The 23,915-nt window shown below is 44.0% G+C and overlaps 1 protein-coding gene across 6 annotated transcripts in view; it reads right to left on the reverse strand.

The window, feature by feature from the left end:
- ST6GALNAC5 (ST6 N-acetylgalactosaminide alpha-2,6-sialyltransferase 5) overlaps window positions 1-23,915 on the reverse strand; it is a 194,470-nt gene that overhangs the window by 19,462 nt on the left and 151,093 nt on the right. For 4 of the 6 annotated variants that reach the window (XR_010577621.2, XM_045368598.3, XM_045368589.3 and 1 more), the window contains one exon: window positions 1,581-1,990. The exons of the other annotated variants lie outside the window; for them this stretch is intronic. Coding sequence is in view for 3 of the 4 variants with exons in the window: in XM_045368598.3 (XP_045224533.1) it covers window positions 1,581-1,990 (410 nt within the window). In the remaining variant the exon portion in view is untranslated. The remainder of the gene's footprint in view (window positions 1-1,580; window positions 1,991-23,915) is intronic. 6 annotated transcript variants of the gene reach the window in all.

The raw sequence follows: 23,915 nt of genomic DNA on the forward strand, positions 1-23,915 counted from the left end.
CAGCCTCCCAAGTAGCTGGGATTATAGGCATGCACCACTAAGTCTGACTCTCCTTTAGTTTAAAGATAAGCAATTGACTCAGTAACAATTTTTGTAAGAGGGATAAATTACAACATAAATGTATAACAGTACAGGTTTTAGAATTAAAGAAATGAGGTAATTTGATTATTAGACCAGTCCCTCCAGTGATTGGTAGTCACTATCCCCTTTTCACAGTAAGGTCACTGAGACTCTAAAAGATTGGATAACTTGTCCAGGTCCTCACAACTAGAGAGTGACAGAGCCAGAGTTCCAACCCAGAGCTGTACTCTCTAGTGGCCCTTGTTTCTTCATTGTCCTTTCTTCACCTAGATTTGTCCAGCTGACGTCTTTTCACCTCTCTTCTTCACCTTGTGTCACCCCCACCCCCAAGTTCTCCTGACTGCAGCCACAGGGGGCTTTTCTCCAACCCACTGCATGTTCTCTCACACCTGATTCCCTGGACCTCCAGGGAGGTTTCTCCCTCCCGCTCCCAGATCCTTTACTTTATCCAAGACTTGTTGCCCTGGGTCTCAGCTTATGTATATCTTTTGAGAAAGCATTTTCCTCATCTCCCAGACCAGTAATTTCCAAAATCTTTCAACCTATAGTGAAAAATACATTTTTACATCGTGATTGAGGCACACACACACACAGTTTTAATTTCATTTTCTAAAGTGTGTAATTCAGTGATATTTATTTTACATTCACAGGACTGTGCAACCATCACCACTAATTTCAGAACATTTTCATCACTTGAAGAAGAAAGCCCTATCCATCTATCTCCATCTCTATCAAACCGAAATAAAAGTTTCATGAAACAATACCTTGCCTAACTTACTGTGTGGGATGAATGCTGATAATATATTTTCTATTCTACTCTGTTCCATTTTATCCCATTCTTCCCATTACTTTAGAAAAAAATCTTTCAGTGCCTCGCTACATTGATTTCATGTCTTAATATGGAGTTGTAGCTAACAGTTTGGGTTTCCACGGACTGGGGCCCAGGGCACGTCTACAGCACCATTTTCTTCCCTCACAAGACCCTCAGTGCACTGGTTACTACTTGGTAAGTGTCCAAGACTTTATATACTTGGAGGGTGGGCTCTTGTGTTTGACTGTTTCCCTAGGACCAAGCAGTGCTGAGCAAGTAGTGGGCACTCAATAAATATTGGTTGACTAAATAAATGTTTGCCTTTGATGGAAAAAAATAAACCCACACACTTTTTTTTTTGGTAAGTGTTCATGCAAGTAAACTGAAATGCAATAAAACTGTTATATTGCACTTTTAACCAATGAAGGCCAGTAGCTGTGTAGCCTCTTCCTCAAAAATAAGGCCCTGAAATATCCATATAATTATCTCCATGCTTCTTTTCACTTTGCCTTGTAAAGTCAGCTTGAGCAGCCCAGTCACGCAGAGGACCCTACAAGTGAACTCTAGCAATGACATGAGCAGTGGAGCCCACAACAAAAACCTGTAGCAAAAGCTTTGCTTTGGGTGAGTCAGCCAACGATGACTTATCCTCACCCTCCCCTGCATCTTCTTCCCTGTGCCTTTGTACCTGTCTTTGCCAGTCTCCTGCTTGAAGAGCTCATCAAACTGCAGCATCTTGTGGCGAGTAATCATGAAGGCCTTCAGCCGGGGCAGCACCTGGCTCAGGAGATGCAGGTTGTTGTAGACCTGGCCCTTGCCGTCCCGCCGCATGTAGCTGCTGGGGCCCCAGAAGATGAACACGGTACCCTGGCTCACGTTGAGCAGGTCGTGGCGGTTGCGGAGGATCCTCTGGATGCTGGAATGCGCAATGACCCTCAGGCTGGTGCGATTGCCCACGTCGCGCCCATAGCCGCGTGTGGGGGCGTCGTTCATGCGGATGACACACTCTGTCTGGTCAATCTGGGAGCCTTGCCGACTGTGCAGCAGATGCCCTGAGCTGGTCACCAGGGCACAGTCCCTGCAGTGCATTTTCAGGGGCTGGAAGGCAGGGGGAGAAGGACACTGTCAGGGGCAAAGGGCTTAACCCTCACTCAGTACCAGCAGGCTACTTCCCTGCCTTGGGAGAAGGGCACCCATCTCTCCTCTCCTCCCCGTCATGTCAGAGTATATCCCTTCTGCTGTTACTTTATGGACCCTAGTGTTCTTTTCCAAATGGGTGACAGGGAACACTGGACAAGAGCAAAAGGGAGTTAGCACCGATCTGTGAAACACTGGACTAAGGGCTTTACTGATATTAAATAACCAAATCGACACATCAACCCAGCAAGGTTGCTCTCGTGGTCATTTTACAGATGAAGATACTCAAGCATACAGATGTTAACAAATTTGTCCAAAGTTGCCCTGTATTCCTAGCAAGTAATAAAGTCGTGCTTTTAGCTTTCAAAACTAGGTATTTTTGAGCCCAAAGTTACTCCCAAGTTGAAGCAAAGACTATCCTGCAAATTGCTGTGAAACTAGTTGTGATGCTCTTAACTCACCTTATTGAAAGTTAAACACTGATTAGAATTCTTGGATGCTGTACAAATATGTTTATCCTAAATAAACATCAACTAAGCATCATATGGGAAATGACATGCTGATTGTAACTCCTTAGAGGCCATAATTTTGAAATGACAATTAGGATTGCTTCTTCTATTTTAACGGATGAGGAAGAGAAACTCAGTTGTCCCATTTTCGTAAACATAAAGAAAGCCTCAAGCTCAGAGGCACAGACCTCATCTAGGAATTACAGGGCCTAGGTCCTTCTCTCATCTGCAGTGAATACGCATCCTGGCGAAGTTCTGGCTGGGACATGGTGTTCACCAAAGACAACTCCAATGGCAGCGCTCAGTTCAATGCCCTGAACCAATGATTTGCTTTCAAAACACCTACATCCTAACAAATTAAACATTCCCGTGTTCATGTTTAATGAGCAATATTTCTAGTTGCTGTTTGAAGATAATGTAATTAGGACCTGAAGCCAAGGCCAGAAAATGTACAAGAAAATGACAATCAAGATGTTCTGAAGGCATGTTGCATTGTTAGACTTTTTCCAGAGCCTATGCCCTTCTCTGTTAACTTTGAACAGGACACGCTGGCTTCCTTCACTGTCTCAGGAAATTGAATCCAACTTAGTACTGCATATATTCAGCTTTGTGTTTACTTTGGGAGTTTCCTGAGACATGGCTGTGTCTTCAGAACTACACTGAGAGCACCTCAGGGCAGCCAGCTTCCCTCGCCTTGTGGTGCCTCAAAGCATCAGCTCTGGGATGTAGCTTTGAGCTGCATCTGGGATGGGCCCAGCCTTGCTTCCACCACCTACTAGCTATGGGACTTTGGCAAGTCACTAACCTTGACAAGTCTCAGTTTTCTCATCTCTAACTGAGGTTAAAACCTCACTCTACTATGGTAGAATAAAAAAAATTAAGATACATACAGTATTAGATTGAGCCCTTTGAAACTGCCAATATTTGGCCTGCAAAAATAGCAACTGCATGTGATTGAACCTTTAGCATAGGATTGTCACAGAGATCATTCAATAAATGATAGGTGCTATCAGGATTATTGGTCAGTGTGGAGCCTTTTGCTCCTGGCCAGTGTTCCCTATCACCCATTTAGAAGAGAATGCCGGGGTCCATAAAGTAATTGTACAATAAGTACTCATGATATCAGCACTGAACACTTAGGGTTTATAATTGATGCAGGGCTTATGAAATGGAGGTTCTACCATTGCAAATTTTCATAATTCCCCCAACATCTAATTACTCTTACATGACAGGCACTGTGCTAGGCAGTCAGAATGCAAAAATGGGGCAAACAGCCTTGAAAGCTTACACTTTAGAGAGGGACAGTGGTCAGTAAAGGAGGACAATACAGTGTGACACAGTATGAGGACAGGAGGCCCTGCTGAAGTCTGAGTAAGGGGCTGTTGAGAACTCAGCAAAGCTGGGGGCACAAAGGAAAACAGTGGCCAATCAGCTAATATTTATTGAGTGCTTTTCGGCCACAACTGTGTTAGGCACTGTTCTGATTTTTTATAAATATAATTGCATTAATCATTCAACTAATACTCTAAGATACTATATTATCGCTCTCATTTTACAAATGAGAGTATTGAAAGATAGAAAAATGAAGCAATTTGCTCAAGATCACACTGTAAGGCGGTGGCAGTGTTGAAATTTGAGCCTCAAAACCCCGACGGCAGAGACAAAGGGATTCACCGTTATGACAACACAGTAGTACAGCAGAATAAGCAGAATCAGTGTGACGGGATGTTTTCTCACCTCCCTGCCTCTTTCCTCCCTCTTAGAAACACAGTGATGCTATGTTTTAATCAGTAGTGTTGTTACCACTCTGAGGACACTGGGCTCAGGGGATGCAGTAAAGTGACAAGAATCTTCTACCAAATACCTCCATTCCTTTGAGGATCATTTGAAATAGATTCATCTAACTACAACATTAAGTACATGATGCTGAAATGTGGTTGAGACCAAACCTTCTTCAGGAAGAACCACATTCCAGATGTCCAGAAGGTGACCCCTGTTCCCCTCAGAAAACTACCGAAACCTGGAGTAAGGAGTCCTGAATCCCTGGGCGAACTGTTGGGATGAGAGGCATTTTCAGTGGCCAAAAAATGGAGGAAATGCTTAACTTTCCTTTCCCTTATTTTACTTGCACATCCCATACATAAATGATGAAGAGGGAAGAGTTCCATGATAATTTATTCAATGGTGAAATTCCTATTATGTACCAGGCACTGAACCTGGTGCTACAGATATTAGGTTAGTGCAAAACTAATTGCCATTAAAAGCATGCCCCAAACCACAACTACTTTTGCACCAACCTTAATAACACAATAGAAGAGCATACAGTCGGCTGGGCGCGGTGGCTCATGCCTGTAATCCCAGCACTTTGGGAGGCCGAGGCGGGTGGATCACGAGGTCAGGCGATCGAGACCATCCTGGCTAACACAGTGAAACCCATCTCTATGCAAAACACAAAAAAATTAGCTGGGCATGGTGGTGGGCACCTGTAGTCCCAGTTACTTGGGAGGCTGAGGCAAGAGAATGGCATGAACCTGGAAGGCAGGGCTTGCAGTGAGCCGAGACTGTGCCACTGTGCTCCAGCCTGGGCAACAGAGCGGGACTCCTTCTCGAAAAAAAAAAACAACAAAAAAACCCAAAACATACAGTCTAGGTTGAGGGTGCCCCCAGAAAAACCATGACAGGACTGTGCTGTAAGTGCTATAATGCAATTAGGCACAAGGGGCCATGAGACCAAAGAGGAGGGAACATTTAAGCCTATTCAGAAGAGCCAGAGAGGTGGGAGAACAACCAGGAAAGGATTACGTAATGGAAACCAGCAGAAGAGACGATTTTAAAAAGGAGCAAGTAGTCAACAGTGTCATAGGACAAGACTTGGGGAGTGGGCTTTGGATTTGATGACTTTGGCCAAAATAGTCTCAGCTGAACAGAAGTGACAGAGTCTGATTGTGGTTGGATTGAGGAAATACAGACTACAGTTGACTGCAAAGAGTTGATAGAGGGTTGACAGTGGAGCATGGCAGGACTGACTTTGACACTAAATACTTGTGGCCAGACAACATTGATTTGTTCCTTCATTCTAAAGACTGTCACTGAGGACTTAATACACCCCTGAGGTTCTGTGTAACTCAGCACATTTGCTTAATAAGGTTGCTTTGTAAATTCATCCCAGTGGACCCTAAGGCCATGGGAAGCTGCTTTTTCTCATCATGCTCACCTAGAATTATCCTGAATTTTCCGGTTTGATCTATAATTTTATTATAGTCATTAGTACTAGGGAAAACATTCTGAAGAAGGTCCCAGAAGCATCTCTTTCCCCTTAATTAATTACTCTGCTTCGATTCTCAGAACAGAGACTGGTTAGCAGGTGAAGCACATCGCCTTCGGGGTCTTCCAAGGACCTGGTGCTTTTTCTTTCTCTTTGCCCACAGAAGGCCAACTGAACACTCTTTCAGAGAAGGCCAAGTTTCCTGACCTTGCCATACTGACCCTCTGTGATTACTGGGCACCACCAGAACATGCCAGGTCAGCCCAGTTCTAAAAAGCCACCCTCATGATTTCTGCTACCTGAGAAATCTGAGCTTTGGTATTGATTACCTCAGACACTAACACCCATTCTTTGAGTTGTGCAGATGCATCAAACGATGCAAAAAAGATTGAAGTCTGAATTATGCCTTAGGTGCTTTTGGTAAGGGGTGCCAATAAAATGACAATAGCTGTTCTAAACATAATGTTACAATTCCAGCAGCTGAGAAGATCATGTGCTACAGGCTGACCCACTTCCAAAGGACAAAATGAAGTCTGTTTCTTGTATTCAGGGGGACTGATGATACTTTAGAAGGCAGAATGGCGAAAAAGTGTACAAATTGTGTGACTGTGTTTCTCATGATTTGGTACAGTCCTCTGAGAGAAGCGTGCTCCCATACTCTCAGTACCATTATAACCTTTAGCATCTTAATGATATGGGTGGAAATATTCATGCCTTGGTGAGTCAAGATTCCTGACGTAATATTTACATGTTCTTCCCTTAAGCATTCAGATGCTGGGTTGATGAATCACTAAGTGGAACACGGGGAGGTGAACTTGAAGCTCTGCCCGTAGGCCTGGGAGATGATGCACTGCCGAGGACACAAGAGGGGAGGTGGCTCCAGCGGGCTCTCTGCCGAGCAAGGCCTTCTCTCCGACTTCTTCCTCATAGTGTTCAGCCTCCTCCATTCTTTGGAACATTTTCCTTAAAGCCTCATTGGTGAGATACTCTGTTCCTTCTTAGGAAACATAGGTCTCTATCTTAGTTCACTCCTAGCTTAGTAGTCTCTCTTCCACCCTGACTCATTAAAAAAAATCACTTAATTAATACTGAATAGGTGGATGGATAAATGAGTGAATGAAACCCAACCTCCTGCCTTATCTATCCTCTGCAAAACCTACCTCCTGTCACATACAAAGTAGATATAATGTGGTGCCATAACCAATCACTTGTCTGTAAACCCCAGGCCTTGGTAAAGATGCCACAAAGAGAAAGGGTGGTGGGCTATGGAAACCTCTGTCTGCAGAGGAGGCTGTGGCCATTTGCCACTGGGCAGCGTCTCAGCCCAGGGAACCATAATGACCAGAGTCCAGGGCACTGCCTGGAATTAATGGCTGGCTGGGAAAATGGCCCAGGACACAGTAAGGGCCATTAAGCCCAGCCAGTTATTAATTCCCAGTAAGAGCTTGATGCCAAGGTCATTAGAGCTGTTGTGAGGTGAAGAATGCCCAGGAAAATGCACAGCACATGGAGGAGTGACTGTTCTCCAGGCTGCTGATGCTCAAGGCTACAGCCTGGGCCCCAAGGAGCAGCATGCTGTACAGGAGCCAGTGGGAGGCAGGTCTCTAGAGAGAGTGTGCAGAAACACACACGCATGCACACTCAGAGCTTACCATTTTATTTTTGCTGTCTCTTTTGTTCTTTGATAATTTTAGGTATTTGCCATCATCCCAGAATCTAAGACACTATCTGCAGTTTAGAGGAGGACTCATGAATATTTTAGAATGTGTGAATGAGTTTCTCCTTCCATCACCCCCACCTGCCCCCAGCAACAACAACAACAACAACAAAAACCAGCACCAGCACCATCATCAACAAAATCCCCAAACAAACCTAACATCATGGAATAGGGAAGCATGACAACTTTCATCACAACTAACTCCTTTGGGCTGTGACGACAGGAGCAATCCCTTCTTGGGAAGCGTGCTCAGGGTATCAAGGTCTGGTATCTGTCACAGCCTGAAGAGCAAGAGCAGAAGGAATTCTCCCTGTGACCTAGCTGATGCCTCTGGAGCCTTCCTTAAGAGAATAGGCCAGGCCAACTCAAATTAAACTTGACACCTAAACCACTCAGCGATGTCCTTGCAAACATTTGCAGCATGGCAATATCAGGCTTCCGTTTTTAAAATTCTGATTTATTTGGCAGAGGGAAAAGTACCTCAGAGCACAATGTCCATTAGCTCAGTAATGAGACCGGTCTTGCTCTGGGAGCTGCCTGTTGGTCTGGAGCAAACATAAGACATATTAAATGGCTTCAGGTGTTTCAAGAATCTCTGCACTTTCCAATCTGATGTTTTTCTGTAATTACTATGCTTTTATTAGCTGTCAATCTCAGTTCAGGCTGACACTGGGTATAAGCCATGCTGATTATTTAATGTGATTCACTAGGAAAATGTTACTCTTCCAAGTTGTTCCTTTCTTTTTTGTTCAATGACAAGCCCACCCACCAGCCTTCACTGCCAAGAAGTCTTCCTGTCTCCACCCAGTGAATGCCACCTCATCTGATTTCCATCTACTGGCTGGCTAAGGATGCAAGAAATCCGCGGGCAGAAGGCAGTACTGAGTGGTTTAGAAGATAGTTTTCTTGAGTCACTGGCTTTGACTCTGCTTCTTCCACTCATTAGATAGATAATTTGGAGCAAAGTTGCTTAGCTTTTCTGAGCCCCATTTTTAATCTGTGACGTGAAGATAGTAAAGTCAAACTCAAAGGGAAGTTTTGCCATCTCAAGTAATGGTGCACCTTCTACTCAGGTTTTCAAGCCCAAATTCAAGGATCTTTCTTGATACCTCTTTTTCTCTGCCCTTTACAACTCATACAATCCTATTGGGTCTATCCTACTACATATGCCCCTGATCCTACCACTTCTCACCGTCCCTACTGCCACCATCTTCATCTAAGCCACCATTGTCTTGTAGTTCTTGCAGCACTCTTAGCTCTTAAGTTCACTTCTTTTATTCCATCTTTTATATTTCTGTTCCTGTGTAGATCCCAGGATCCCCTTTAATATGTAATTCAGATTATGTCACTCATCTGCTTAGATCTTACTGTTTGCTTCTTATTGCTTTTGGAATAAGAAACCAAACTTTATTTTTATATTTATTTTTATAATTTCAACTTTTATTTTGGATTCAGGGGTACACATGCAGATTTTTTATATGGGTATATTGTGTGATACTGAGTTTTGAGGCATGAATGATCCTATCACCAATAGTGAGGATAATGCTCAATAGCTTTTTCAACTCTTGCCCCTATCAGTCCTTCCCCACTCTAGTAGTCTCCAGTGTCTATTTTGCCATCTGTATGTCCATGACTACCCAATGCTTAGTTCCCACTTATAAGTGAGAACATGTGGCATCTGGTTTTCTGTTCTTGCACTAATTCACTTAGGATAATGGCCTCCAGATGTATCCATATTTTTGTTGCAAAGGACATGATTTCATTTTCATGGTTGTGTACTATACCATGAAAAGACAAACTTTATACTGAGCTCTGTGTCATGACTCTCAAGATCTGCAGCTTCTATCCTTGTGTATCCTTTCAACATCATCCTGTAAAGAACTCTCCCTTGCTTACACTGTCATTTCTCTACTCCTTGCTGTCTGATATACTTTATGTTAGCAATTTCTCCCACCCAAGCCACTCTTCTCCTCATGTCTGCATGATGACTCTTCCACGTCCTTCAGGTGTTACCTCACACAGCCTCCCAAGGGAAGCTTTCCCTGACCACTCAATCTAAACTAGTCCCCTTTCCCACCTACTATAACTACCTCTCATTATCCAGGTTTTTGTTTAAATTCATGTATCACTACATAAAATAATCTTTATATGTCTACATGTTTAAGCTCCCTGAAAGGAGGGACTTTGTCTTGTTCACACAGTATCTTCAGCACCAAGGACAGTGCCCAGCACATAGCGTTCAACAAATACACTTTGCAAAGAGGAAGTGAATGATAAGCCATGTAAAGCACTCACCACAGTGTCTGGCACATAACGAGTGTGAAATAGATGTGTTTATTGTATTTAAGTGTCCCCATTCTTCCAGTAAGCAGTTCCTGCTATTTTCTCACTGGGTAACTAGAATAATATTTTCTAAAGCCCAATATTTGGAATCTGCATATGTCATAACCACCTTCAGCACTAAATGACCTTCAGAGGGAGATGCAGGAAATCCCATTAGTTTTTTAAATTTAATTCCATTCTATTTTTAAAATTATTTTAACTGCTTTATTGAGATTAATTTGCAAACCATAAAATCCCTCAATTTAAAACATGAATTTAAATTTTTTTTTGTATATTTACAGAGTTGGGCAACCATCACCATGACCTAATTTTAGAACATTTCCATCATCCTGAAGAGAAATCTCATGTCCATTTATAGTCACTCTCCATTCCATGCCCAGCGTTAGGCAACCACTAATCTACTTTTTGTCTCTAAAGATTGGCATTTTCTGGACATTTCACATAAATGGAATAATACAATATATAGTCTTTTGTGTCTTGCTTCTGTCACTTAGCATAATAATTTTGAGGTTCATCAAAATTCTGCATCATCTTGTACATATATACATATGTGTCTAGCATGTGTCAGTACTTTAGTTTTGTCCATACCACATTTTGTTTATTCAGTCATTACTTGATGTACATTGGATTTGTCTCCATTTTTCAGTTATTGTGAATAATGGTATTATAAACGTTTGCATACAAATTTGTATGTGGACATATGTTTTCATTTTTTCTTGAATAGATGTCTAGCAGGGGAATTACTGGGTCATATGACAATTTTGTTTAACATTTTGAAAAACTGCTAAACTTCTTTCCAAAGTGACTACACCATTTTACATTCCCACCCACTATGTTCCAATTCTCTACATCCTTGTCATCACTTAGTACTGTCTCTTTTGATTATTCTAATGGGTGAAAAGAAGTACCTCATTGTGCTTTTGATTTGCATTTTCTGAGTGACTAATGATGAACATCTTTTCATGGGCTTATTTATGCCATTATTCTCAGGTTTTCAATTGCATCTACTGTGCCCCACCCTCCACCCTAAATAAGTGCGACTAAAGCTAAGTGATTCTATTGAGCTCTGAGCCAACATTCAGCTGACTTCTCTGGGAGCCTTGTATGTGGAGGCCCCACTAGACACAGGAGATGAAGTGAATTTTCTAATGTTACCTAGCAAAATTTGGGTATCTCTCTACACTTAAGGGTGTTGTTTAAATGGCCCATCTCTTTTTCTATTCTCTGTACAACACTCTTAAGTCTAGAGAGATAAACCCAAAGTGAAAAATAGAGTGAGCAGTAGCTGAGACATATTTTTATACTGAATCCAAATTTTGTTAGCTAAGGTTAGAAAATTCACTTCACCTAGTCATTTACATTAAAATGAGTTTCATAGACTCATGGAATAATATTGTTGCAGAAATCTCAGAGATGATCTAGGCCAGTAATTCTCACAGTGTGGTTCTCAGGCCAGTAGCAACAACAAAGTCTAGGAACTTGCCAGAAATGCGAATATTCAGGCACTGCTCTAGACCTTCTGAATCAGATGCTCCAGGATGGGGCCCAGCAATCTGTGTGTTCCTAAGCCCTCCAGGTGCTTCTGATTCATCCTCAAGGTTGAGAAGCACTGGGCTGGGCCAACATTCTCATTTTACAGAAGAAGCCGAAGCTCATGGGGCTATGGGATTTGTCCAAAACCATACACAAAAGATAGCATCTGGGATGAACCCCAAGTCTCCTCACTTCCAAAAATCCAAGACAATCCACCTGTATTCATAGACTGTTCAAAGTCACTGGGTACTCACGGAAAAGGAATCATTAAATAATAGTACACTTAAGTTGCAACCTAAAAGTGTAAGTGGTTTTAAGGAAACAGATAAATAAGGAGGAACATTCCTTGTTTAATATGCTGCCCTCACACAGCGGGCTGCCTTCCTCTCCACCACCTGCCTGCTTATTTGGAATAAGCAACTGGGAATAGCTACACAGCATTTCAACTCCCAATTACAGGAAAGATGCTGAATACCTCTGTGCATGGCTGGGGTTTTTTCTTGCCCCAGAAGCTGGGCCATGGGGGGTTACTGTCAGGCCAGCACAGCCCCTTAGAGGTGGGACAGTCAAGACTCAACTTGCTGTTGTAGGTTTTCTGCCTCCCTCAAAAGCTATGTTGAAGCCCTACACTCTGGTACCTGTGAATATAGTCTTATCTAGAAACAGAGGTTTTGCAGGTGTAATTGAGATGTAAGTCAGGGTAAGGTCATACTGGATGAGGGCAGGCTCTCAATCCAGTCACTGGTGAAGTTATAAGAAGAGACACAAAACACAGAGACACACAGAGAGAACACCACTTGATGGCAGAGGCAGAGACTGGGGTGATGCGTCTAGCAGGTGAGGAATGTGGAGGATTCGCTGGCAACCACCAGAACCTGGAAGATGCAAGGAAGTATCCTTCCCTAGAGCTTGAAGGGGGAACAAGGCTGTGCCAACACCTTGATTTCAGACTTTTAACCTCCATAACTGTGAGTAAATTTCTGTGGTTTTAGCACAGCCGATTTGTGATAATTTGTTCTGGTAGCCCTAAGAAACTAATACTGTGCCACCAACAAGGTCGCTACCCTCTGCCTAACACCCTCCCTCTGGTGCCTCGACTTTGTAATTCTCCTTCTTTGTCTTGCAGCTTTCACCCTTCAGTTCATTCTCTGCACGCCTGCCAGAGTGTGGTTTCAAAGCATAGCCCACACCACTCCCTTCTCTTGCTTATAGAATAAAACTGAGTTAATTACCTGGTTGGGATCTTGTCTGCCTCATGGCCCTCACCCATTTCACTCCCCACCCTACTCTCTACTCTCTGGCCTGGCTGATTTCCCTCTTCTTTCTGTTCCTGGGAGACAGTAGGCATTCCTTCTCTGGTCTCCAGCCTTTGCTTTCCCAGTTGCTCATAAGCTTGGTTCCTTCTCATCTCTCAGGTCTCAGCTTAAATGTCACCTCCTCCATGAGGCCCTTCCTGACTGCCTCCCCCACTTATTCTATAATAAAGATGTTAACCATGCATAACACTGACTAAGTGTTCAACTAATGTGCCAGGACCTCTTCCGAGCCCAATACCTACACTATCTAACCTAGTCCTGAAGACAGCCCCGAGAGGCAAATTCCACTATTCTCTCTTTTTTAACTAGATGAGGAAGTTGAGGTACAGTTTGCCACCTCTCATGACCCAATTTGTTTCCTTCCTGGTAATTATCAAAATCTTTAATGATTTAAATTTTTTTTTAAATTTCTGCATTGTCTGTTCCCTGCCACAGGAGCACCATGAGGCAGCGATTCTGCACAGTGCACGGCATACAGCAGGTGTTCAAGAAATAGTTAAACAAAGCTCTGTGCCTCAGTGCCTCACTTTCTCAGCAAGCAGTAGATGATTTTCCTCTGTCCAAAGGGGGCATGGACGAGTTGTCAGTGGGACAAGCCTATTTGTTTCTTTTCTGGAACGCTAGTACATTGGTTGATGTTACACACTGGCTCACCTCAGTGCCTTCAAATAACTCCCTGATGTGATTTCCTTCAAAGGTCACTCGTATGCAATTACTTCCTCTAGGAAGAGATTGGACATAAAGGCCCCCTGCGCTCATTAGAACAAACAAAAAGCTGCATTTTCATTAGAGTGAGGTGATATTTAATGTGGCCCGACGAGCCCGATTCCACGAAACTGGCTTCTTTGGCCTCTGCTGTTTGAAATGTCCCTAAGATAAACATAGCATGGCTCGAAATCTGGAGGATAACTGAGAATTAATGGTCAAAGGCAAAAGAATTATGAGAACTTGGAGTCGTAAATATAGCTGAATTAAATTGGGAAAAAAAGCTGAGGCTTCAGTCAACCAAATGAGAAAAATATTGAATTGACCAGAATTGTAAGTGTAGCATTAGAGTGGAGAGAGCACTAGCTTGGGAGTCAGGCTGGGGCTCAGATCTCAGTTCAGTCATCTATTGGTAGGTACTTCCCTACTCTCAGTCTCAGTTTTCTCATCTATAAAATGACTATGGTAGACACTCAGTAAGCAGTAGCTATTAGTATCATTATGGCTTAATTGTTACAGATATAAAGAGAGCCTTGTGGAATAACCTGCCAGTACCTCTCCCCTCATATCCAGCCACTCAGTGACCCTGCTGACCCAACCTCCTGTGTGTCTGTTGACTTTAATCATTTCTATCTTCCTGCAGGTTGCTTCCCCTGACTCCACCCCTAGTTCAACTCACTATCATCTTCACCCAGTCACTGCCATGCCTCAAAGCCAGTCCTCCCACTTCCACCTCAATCCATTCTCCATACCAGCCAGAGTGGGCTTTCTAAAATGCACTTTTAATTAGGAACTCCTTGGCAAGTCCCTCTGTATCTCATGCCTCTCATGGTTCCTCTCTACTCCAGCCACACTGACTTTGCTCGACCTTGTAGCTCCAGGTGGCACTATTCATAAAGTCTGGCCTTAGGTCTTTGCACATGCTTCCTCTGGAACCCAAGTCTCCTCAATTGTAAACCACAGCAATAATACCAACCTCGCAGAGTTATTTTGTGACTTAACTGAGATAATAATATTTAAACTTACCCTCTCTGCCTCTCCCTGTCTATGATTTTTGGAACTCCTTCATCTCCCATTCAAAGCATCCCTTTCTCAAGGATCCTTCCCTAAACTCCCAAGACTAGTGTAGCACCCTGTTTCTCCCTTTATAATTCTCACCATATTGACAATCACTGATTCAATGTCTCTCTTTCCTACAAAGTTGCTAGGTTCTGAAGAACTAGGTTCATGTTTGTATTGGGTTTAAGTCACCACAATATCCCCAGGACCTAATACACAGTAGGTACTCACTAAATATTTGCTGTACAAGTAACTAAATTAGTTAATGCAGGTGTGAGAACCATTCCAGAGTGATGACCTCTCTCAGGTTTTCTATTTGGGTTTTCATTCTATTTTTACATGCCTGAGTATAGAGCAAGAGACAAATCTTTCCCAAATCAAATATTTAATTTGGAGCAAATACTCATTTTTTTTTTTCTCAAAAACGACTGAATAGCTCAAACTAAACCGATTACACTTAATCTGACTTATACTTGTTTTAATATCTAAGTATAAGGGAGGTTCCAGAATGAGTCATCCTTTGAGGTTCTGGACACGGACGACTGCCAAATAGCAAATAACCAGATTGTGGCAGTGTTGACGCTCTGGTTCTCAAGCTGATGGTTTGTTTACTGAACTGCCTGTGTTAGGGGCTCTGAGAGTGGAAGAACGGTCATCAGCTGCCTGGATAACAACTCAGCACCCCAGCTGGAAACACATGAGTAAACAAAATCATAATTTTTCACTTTGCCAAGCTCAGTAAACACCATCTTGATGAGCTACCAGTGAGGCAGCCATTAGTTAAATAAATAAAGCATGAGGGTAGAAACAGGATTATTGACACAGGCACCACCTACTCATTTGCTAACCATTGATGGACATTAGCTGTGATATACCCACTGGGGAGGCGCTTTGCCACCTGCGTTAATCTTGCTAAACATGATGCATCCTCTGGGGCCACAGAATGGTTTGCTCTGTAGCAGTGAAAAATCACATTTTCTTCTTTTTCCCTTTTATGTGCACAATGCAAGTTATTAAGCACCTACTGTTTATATAATGGAACCTCTTAGGCAGACTGCCCAGACACAACTGCCTTCACTCCGCTGACTCTGCCCAGATTTGGCAAGGAATTGTAAAATACAAGAAGCAGATTCCTAACAAGAAGAGATGGAGGCCCCCTGCTCCTTCAAGAAGGCTGGGAGTGAATGAAGGCAGATAGGATTGATAGCTTAAAAGAGTTTCAAGGTTTAGAAAACTTCTTCTTTTCTTAGAAACAGGGAACATTTTTATCCAGTCTTCTTTTCTTGATATTCCTCTTATGGCTTCATCCATTTATATCAGACCTTTCTTTAGATTCTGCTTAAGCACATTAGTAGATCTATAACCTCTTGGAGACTTTCAGGAGCCTGACTCATGGCTTTAGCTGTCCACTCTGTAGAGATGTCTCGAGCATTCTAGCTCTTCCCCTGTTCGTGTCTGGATTCCAACTCCCTGGAGTCCTATGAACTCTTTCTATTTCTATTGACGATGACAATAGAAACCAAGTCCAAGTGCCAAAATAACAGTCATAATGACTATCAATTTTTACAGATGAATTTTTGTATTATTACTAGCATCTCAGTTAATCCCAATGTAAGCCTGTAAGATCCATATCACCACCTTAGTTTATATTGAGGAAACAGGGGCTCGGGGTTAAATTGATCAAGGTCATAGTTTCTGCGGCACAGCTTGTGTCAGTACTGAGGCCAAAGCCACTCCCACATATGTGCATGCTCTTTTCACCATAATATGCAAAACAAAATCAGTGGAAGGACTGGAAAGAAAAGAGGATTGGGGAGTCTTAAAGAAGAAAAAAGAAAACCTACATAAATGGGTTAGTAAATAATAAAAATGGCAGAAGAAATCAGAAAGCAGAAAAACATAGAAATTGGAGGTATTGAGAACACACAGTGACTGTAAAAATTCTAAGGGACCCAAGAGATTGACAAAGGGACTTAGTGAGCAGCCTAGAATTCGGGAGGCGTTCAGCCCAGGAACTAACATTTCCACACCACTCAGAAGCTGCTGGTATACAACACACTGCATTCCCATAAATGACATTCATAATGGTGATCCTAAGTCATCAAGAAAAGCTTAAATTAAGTTTTGTTCACTTAGGTAGGAAAGTATAAAATCAATTTGGAGCCTTCAACAATAATTTAGACAAATAAGCTTTGGTGCTAAACGGGACTGTGCTTATGTTATTTTAAGCCTCATTTGCTCGTAAAACTTATTTCTCAACCAGGCTTCAAAATGAGGTGCCAGACTACTTTGAAAAGTTACTGCTGAAGGGTAAGTAAGTTTTTCTTTCCTCACTCAGGTATGATGGTGATGACTCACTTTCCACCAAAATTCATGCTTCCCTTTCACAGTATGGAGTCACAGATGTAAGTGGCTGCCCAGTCAGGGACTTCGTTTCTAGTCCCCATGCCTCTCGGGAGAGCCCTGTGCCTCCTAATGGAACGGGAGCAGAGGTCATTGGAAAACTTCAGAAACAGGTGTCTCCTCCAGTCTTACCCTTTCTGACACGTTGATACGCATGGCACAGTAACATTGGAAGCCACACATAGAAGGTGGCAGAGACAAAGAACAGAAGGAGACCAAGTCCCTGAATCACCCTAGCCAATCCCCTAAATACCCTACCCCACATTAAACCTGAGTGATACTTTTTGTTCGCATATGCAATCTTACGGTCTATCCCTAATAAACTAGGAGGCGTACTGGCCCTCCTGCTATCTATTCTTATTCTAGCAGCCATCCCTGCACTTCACACAAATAAACAGCAGGTTTGGATGAGACATAGTAGAAACTCCCACTTTTTTGACCATGTGAACAAGACAAAAGCTGTCATTTTGGAGCTATTACACGTTTGGGGATCCCTTTGTGACAGCAGCCAATGCAACTACAATCATTGTTTCAGAAGCCAAGAAACTTTCTCTTTTTTTCCACTTTTTGTACTAAGTAGCTAGAGTGCAGGAGTCATATGTTCTTTCTAAAGTACAGTTCTGATCATGTCACTCCAATGCAATGATCTTCTGTAACCCTCTCTTCCCTAAAGAGGGATGTCTACATTTCCAAAAGTGCCACTTTATAGCTTATTTTCAAAATGTAAAAAAAAAAAATTGTAAAATGTGTAGAGTTTATTTCAAGAACTCTACACATGCCCACACTGGACCACCATCCACGTGTCCAAATGTACCCTGTCCTTGCCTTTCCCCTTAGAATAGCCTTCCTCTGGAATGCACTCCCTGCTGTCCCAGCTACAGTTTTTGACAGCCAACCCAACATTCCAGGTCCCATGTAAAGGTTACTTATTCAGCAGAGTTGTCTTTAATAGTGATTGCTTGGGTTCAAATCCCATCACTTACCAACTGTTGACTCTGGGAAAATCTCTCAACTTCCCTGTGTCTTGGTTAACTCACCTATAAAATAATGGTAATGCTAGACCCGAGCTCATAAAGCTGTGAGGGTTCAATGAGTTAATCTGTAGAGGAGCTTCCACCTCCTCCACTGCTATTAGCAAACCCCACTACTCTTTGCAGTTATTTCTTCACCAAACTCAGCCATTTGTATGTCACTTCATGGGGAGGCAGAATAACTTTCTTTTTCTTTGTGTCCCACACTGTCCCACAAAGTGTTTTAAATATAAAAGATGCTCCATAAATGTTGGTTGAATGAATAACAATATGAATTTCTGAAGCTGTAGAAAGTGGGTTTCAGCTTTCCATTCATTCATGCGTCACTTGGAGGACTATGATGTTTCCTTCCAGCTTGAATTCCGATAAGAGTACAGTGAGGTCTGTGGATGTCCTGAAGTTCTGAAGAGGCTCTGATCATTTTTCCAACCTTCAGTGAAATTTTCCACCCTTTGATTGTGGGGACCTGATTTGCTAGGAAGTTTTGTTTCAGTTTTTCAGGTGCAAAGCTTAGTGAATTGCTCTGGCCAGGTTAAGCAGAAGCGGTCACATTCTTCTTTTGTGCTTGTTTCTGGACATGCCTGAGGTTTCGGTGACACCCAGGGCTTGTCTTGAGAGGCCAAAGAAGGGTTAAAGAATTTGAAGCTGCAAGGACTAAATATCCTTTAGAGCTGACAGTGTGGGAGGTACAGGGCAGAGGCCACTGGAGAAAGGCATTGTTAAATACAGAGCCTTGACAGACTGCAGTCCCCACTGCCCTGGCCCAGCTCATTTTTAGTTGCACTCAGGGCTGATGTGATGTTTATCTCAAAAATAAGACTTACTCAGGAGGATACCAGAACTGCAAATCAGTGTTTTGTCAAACACAAAGAGGACATGCCTCTCTAAAACATAATTGAAGTTAAAAATACTAAAAACAATAAAACTCCCCCATTCATTGAATGATACCTGGTATTAAGTAATTCCACTTCCTAATGAACTTTTCCACTTGGATGGTACATCAGAACATCACCACCAACACATCTAAAGCTGAACTCAACTTCAGTCTCCCCAGATCTGCCACTCTGTCTTCCATGCAGTGAAGGTCGCAACCCCACCTGGCTGCCCATGCCAGAAACCTGGGAGTCACAAAAACCATCTATTTCCTTCTCTGCAACAAATCAACCATTAAGTCTTATAACACTCAATTTCTCTCAACTCTGCATCTCCCAGTTCCCATTGTGCTCCTCAGTCCAGCCCTCCACCATCTCTGCCCTGAATGACTCCAATTCAATTATAATGGTGGTTTGTTTGCCAGCATCTTTCAGGAGGTTACAGTCGCCTTGCCTTGGGATGTTGTCTTACTTACAGAGCTTGGCACAGTTTTCAACACACAGAGTAGACGCTCAATAAATGGTCACCCATCGTAAGCTCACACTTCCAGCAACTGGAAGAGGCCAATGGGAAAGTATACTTCACCCCTGCCCCCAAATGTAGGTGCTCTGAGACTGGGTCATAAACCCAGGTAGACGGGAACCTGAACACGTTTCAATTTATCTTCGGTGTAAAGGGCAACATGTATTTTGTTGTAAGTGATTAGAAGGCAGGAGATATACCTTTGGGGATTGAGTACATTACAGAACAATGAAAGGATCCAGAAGCACTGAGCAGTGGAGCTGGCACTGGCGCCTGCTGCTTGCCTCTGTCATTAACATTCATTGCTTTCTGTCTTTGGAGTGGAGGTGAAGAAACTCTCTTGTCAGTACCACCTCTCCCAGATTCCCATCAACTGGGGGGAGCACCTACACTGGGGATAACGTTCTTGGGCCGCTGATGACTGGAACCACTGTGCCCAATGCCTGCCTTGCTCTTCATCAGTTTAGAGACAAGCCTGTGGGGCAGGAGCCAGACTCCAGGAGTGTGTTCCACAGCACAACACTTGTACCCAACACATATTAATTAATTAATTCATTCATTCATTCAAAAAGTGTTCCTTAGTGGTCCACTATGTTCCAGGCATCATTCTGCAGGCTAAGGATACCAGAGACAGGTAATGAGGCTGAATCTCTACTATGAAGGAGGCTACATACAAACTGGGAAGATGGACTGTAAATCAATAAATAAGTAAAATACGTGCAGTGGTTGACACCTGCCATCCTTTCTCTGCTGACTTTGCAGAGCCCCGCATGTTATGCTGCTGCTTGGCACGTGTAGCCAAGGCTACGTTTCCCCGGTTCTGGAGGGCTGGTAAGCTTAGCCCTCTGAACCCTTCTCAGTGACACCTCCACAAGCCAGTGCAAAAGCTGGAATTGGGCCCCTGAGATGAATCAGTCCCAGCTCCACACAAAGGCTGCCCAGCCAGGATGCATGTGTGTGCCTTTTAGAAGGCAATTTTAAATGCAACTGGCCGTGCTGTGCCCTTATATGGAGACAGCAGGATAGGTGAGAAAGAGGAGGAAATTAACATAAGAGGAGCAGAGGCTGATCCAGAGTGCTTACAGGGTCTGGGCAGGAGGGCTCCCCTGGCTAACAGGCCAGGAGTCTCTCCTTAATCATATCTCCCAGGGCTCTTTTTTTCCAGTGAAAATGGCAGCAAACAGGTCAAAGATAGCATGCACGACCTTTAAAATAAACCACATAAGTGCCATAGAAGAAAGAGAAGCCCTGGGAGGCGAAGGAGCTTGCCCAAGGTCACCCAGTGAGTTACTGCCAAAGCCAAGACTAGAATTCAGGTTAGAACTTACAGTCAGTTCCCCTTCCATTTTGTGGTGCTGCCTCCTAAGAGAAAATCTTGAAGAATAATCTTCTTTCCTGAAATCAGCCCTGGATGAGACTGGGTCTCCCTACGTATGTGAGCTTTGTAATAGAAGACTGAGCTGACCTGCCTGTGTTCATGTTTCCTGCCTGTGGAGGGTAGGTGGGTCTCTGTGGCCTGGCTGCAGGGGCCCTGTAGCTGCAGGGGAGAAGACTGCCTGGAGGAGGGGCAGCAGGAAGGAGGGAGCCTGAGTGGGCCTTGATGACCCAGCACAGTGGACACTGTGAGCCCACTGACCTATGTCTTTCCATTGACCCCCTTCTCTCACTTTCTTCTTCCAAGCCTCCTTCCCATGTGACCCCCAACTTGTCACCCCACCACAGCCTCCTGGCTACCCAAGGATCCCGTGTGGCTACAGATGCACCCATGTTCCAGACCTTTCTTTTTTTTCTTTTTTTCTTTTTTTTGACACGGAGTCTTGCTCTGCTGCCCAGGCTGGAGTGCAGTGGTGCGATCTCGGCTCACTGCAAGCTCCACCCCCCGGGTTCAAGCCATTTTCCTGGTTCAGCCTCCTGAGTAGATGGGACTACAGGCACCCACCACCGTGCCCTGCTAATTTTTTGCACTTTTTTAGTAGAGATGGGGTTTCACCGTGTTAGCCAGGATGGTCTCGATCTCCTGACCTTGTGATTCGCCCGCCTCGGCCTCCCAAAGTGCTGGGATTACAGGCGTGAGCCACCGCGCCTGGCTCAGACCTTTCCTCATGACATTTTCTGATCAAAATTGATCTACTCCATGATCCTTTTGTTTTTGTCCCCCCCCACCGAGACAGTCTTGCTCTGTTGCTCAGTCTGGAGTGCAATGCTGTGATCTCGGCTCACTGCAACCTCCACCTCCTGGGTTCAAGCGATTCTCCTGCTTCAGCCTCCAGAGTAGCTGGGATTACAGGCGCCTGCCACCACACCTGGCTAATTTTTGTATTTTTAGTAGTGAGGGCGTTTCACCATGTTAGCCCGGCTGGTCTCAAACTCCTGACCTCAGGTGATCCACACATCTCGACCTCCCAAAGTTCTGAGATTACAAGAGTGAGCCAACGCACCCAGGCTCCATGATCCATTTTTAACAGACTATTTCAGGGTCATAGAGAGAGTTGATTCTCACAAAGTAAATTGTGTCCAGGCGTAAGAATGTAATTTCTAAGGCCTAAAGGGATAATGGTGGTGGAATATCAGGCATTTAAAAATTTTTAATAGGATGGTGGGGGAGTGCAAGACTTCAGAATCGATGAGTCTTTCTAGCACCTCTTGATACCTATTATGTTTATGCCTATGCCCAGGACAAAGAGAATCCACAGAAAGAGAGAGCTGGGGCCAGGGGAAGGATACAGAAGAAGGTAGAAAGGGCAGAAGCAAGAAAGAGGACCTGCCTGGTGAGGGGCTGACTAAGGAAGGTGGGTCACAGCAGATGGAGTTGGGAGAAAGGAAGCTTCTCTAAATCCCTGAACTGACTAGCTGGGGATTCTGTTGCTCTGTGAATGATTAGGTCTTGGTTTGCTCCAGAGCAGGACGGGGGACTGCTGAATAGCCATGCCATGGTGCCTCCTTAGGCCCAGATCATATCTTGGCTCAGACTCCACAGGCAGTCCACACTGCCCCTTTGTTCTCTGCAGGGAGCTTCTGGGTCTCACATATCAAAGTCCCTTGTGAAATCCCTAGAATCAGGTCTTGCCCTGGAGACCTTCCCTGGCCAACCAGAGCACACAGTGCTAGGCAGAGGTGAGATGCTTCCCAGCCTGCCTGGAGGCACCTGCCATCTGAAGCCTGGAAGCTGGAGAAGGGCACAGGTTTTTCAGTGAGCCCCTGGGAGACGCTGTCTCCTGTCCCTGGCCTTCTGTGCATCTTACAAGTTCCTGTACCAGTAGCAAGGCTCTGAGTACTTGGAGAAGGGGAGGTGATATTAACATGAATCCATTCATTCATTCATTCATTCATTCATTCATTCATTCAAGAAATATCCTGAGTGTCAGCTCTTTCCAAGGACCACCTAGGTACAGGGAATACGGTGGAGAGTAAAACAGCCACAGCTGCCCTCACCAACATGCGGTTTGGTGGGGAAGACCAACATTAACCAGAGAATTGCACAAATGCAAAATTACAACTGCAGCCAACGCTATGAAAGAAAAGTACAAGGTGTAATGAGAACATTCTCTGTGGGGAGCACACTGGGTCAGCTGCGGGGTGTTGGAATAAAGCTGTGGTCCTGGCTTCTGGGAAGCTCCCAAGCTTCCAGGCCCATACTAACCAAGCAGCCCTTTCCTCTGCTGCCTGGGGCCTGGCTGCAGCTTGTTATCTGGGCTCTCTCAGATCTGTCTCCTTTACAGTGACCCTTTTATTCATGTGTATATTCTCCAGTAGATATAACTGAGGGTGAATTTTGAAGTTAAAATGTAAAGCAAACCCATGCGGGCTTAATCTGCCAGCATCAGCACAGGACACCTGCCCATGGCACCCCAGTGACTCCCCCCATTCGGCCCTTTGAGAAACTGTTCCTCCTGCTTTGTAGCTCACACTCTTCTAGTTGGTTCTACAATGGCCCAGTTCCACCAGGTCCCTGTGCTCAGCCTCACCCTTCCTTGTGGCGCTGGATATAATAATAATAATAATAATAATAATAAACACAATGTAATAAAGTGCAGCAGACAAAGAAAAAACTGCCCACTCTCAATCTAACCGTGAAGGCTCCTGCCTCCTTCAGTGCCAAGATTTCTGAGCTGTCCCAGATTTCAGCTCTGCTCTGACACAGTTCCTTCTTGACTTGTGCCATCCTGCAGTTCTGAGTGGCTTTGGACGTTATAGCTCCATGCTGCTTTGTCAGCACAAACCTCCAGTTGCTCTGCCTGCCTCTCAGTGGGAACCCGTGCTGGAAGAGCTTCAATTGCGCTTATCGGGTTCCAGGTTCTGCCTGGTGCCGGTGGCCCTGAAGCTAAGTCATGGAGAGTATTACAGCTTTAATCCACTGTCACCATGGACAGAGCTGTACCTAGGGATGCGCAAGGGAGTTTTAGTTTGTTATATGGAAAAATGAGTTTCTATTGTATGCAGGAGAAATCCCCAATGTATTGGTTTGCTAGGCTGCCATAACAAAATACCACAGGCTGTGTGGCTTAAGTAACAGAATCCCTCCCCGCAACAGTTCCAGAGCCTGAAGTCTAAGATCAAGGTGTTGGCAGATTGAGTTTCTTCTAAGTCCTCTTCCCTTGACTTGCAGGGGC

This window comes from Macaca fascicularis, chromosome 1, assembly GCF_037993035.2.
Source record: "Macaca fascicularis isolate 582-1 chromosome 1, T2T-MFA8v1.1".
Taxonomy (NCBI): Eukaryota; Metazoa; Chordata; class Mammalia; order Primates; family Cercopithecidae; genus Macaca; species Macaca fascicularis.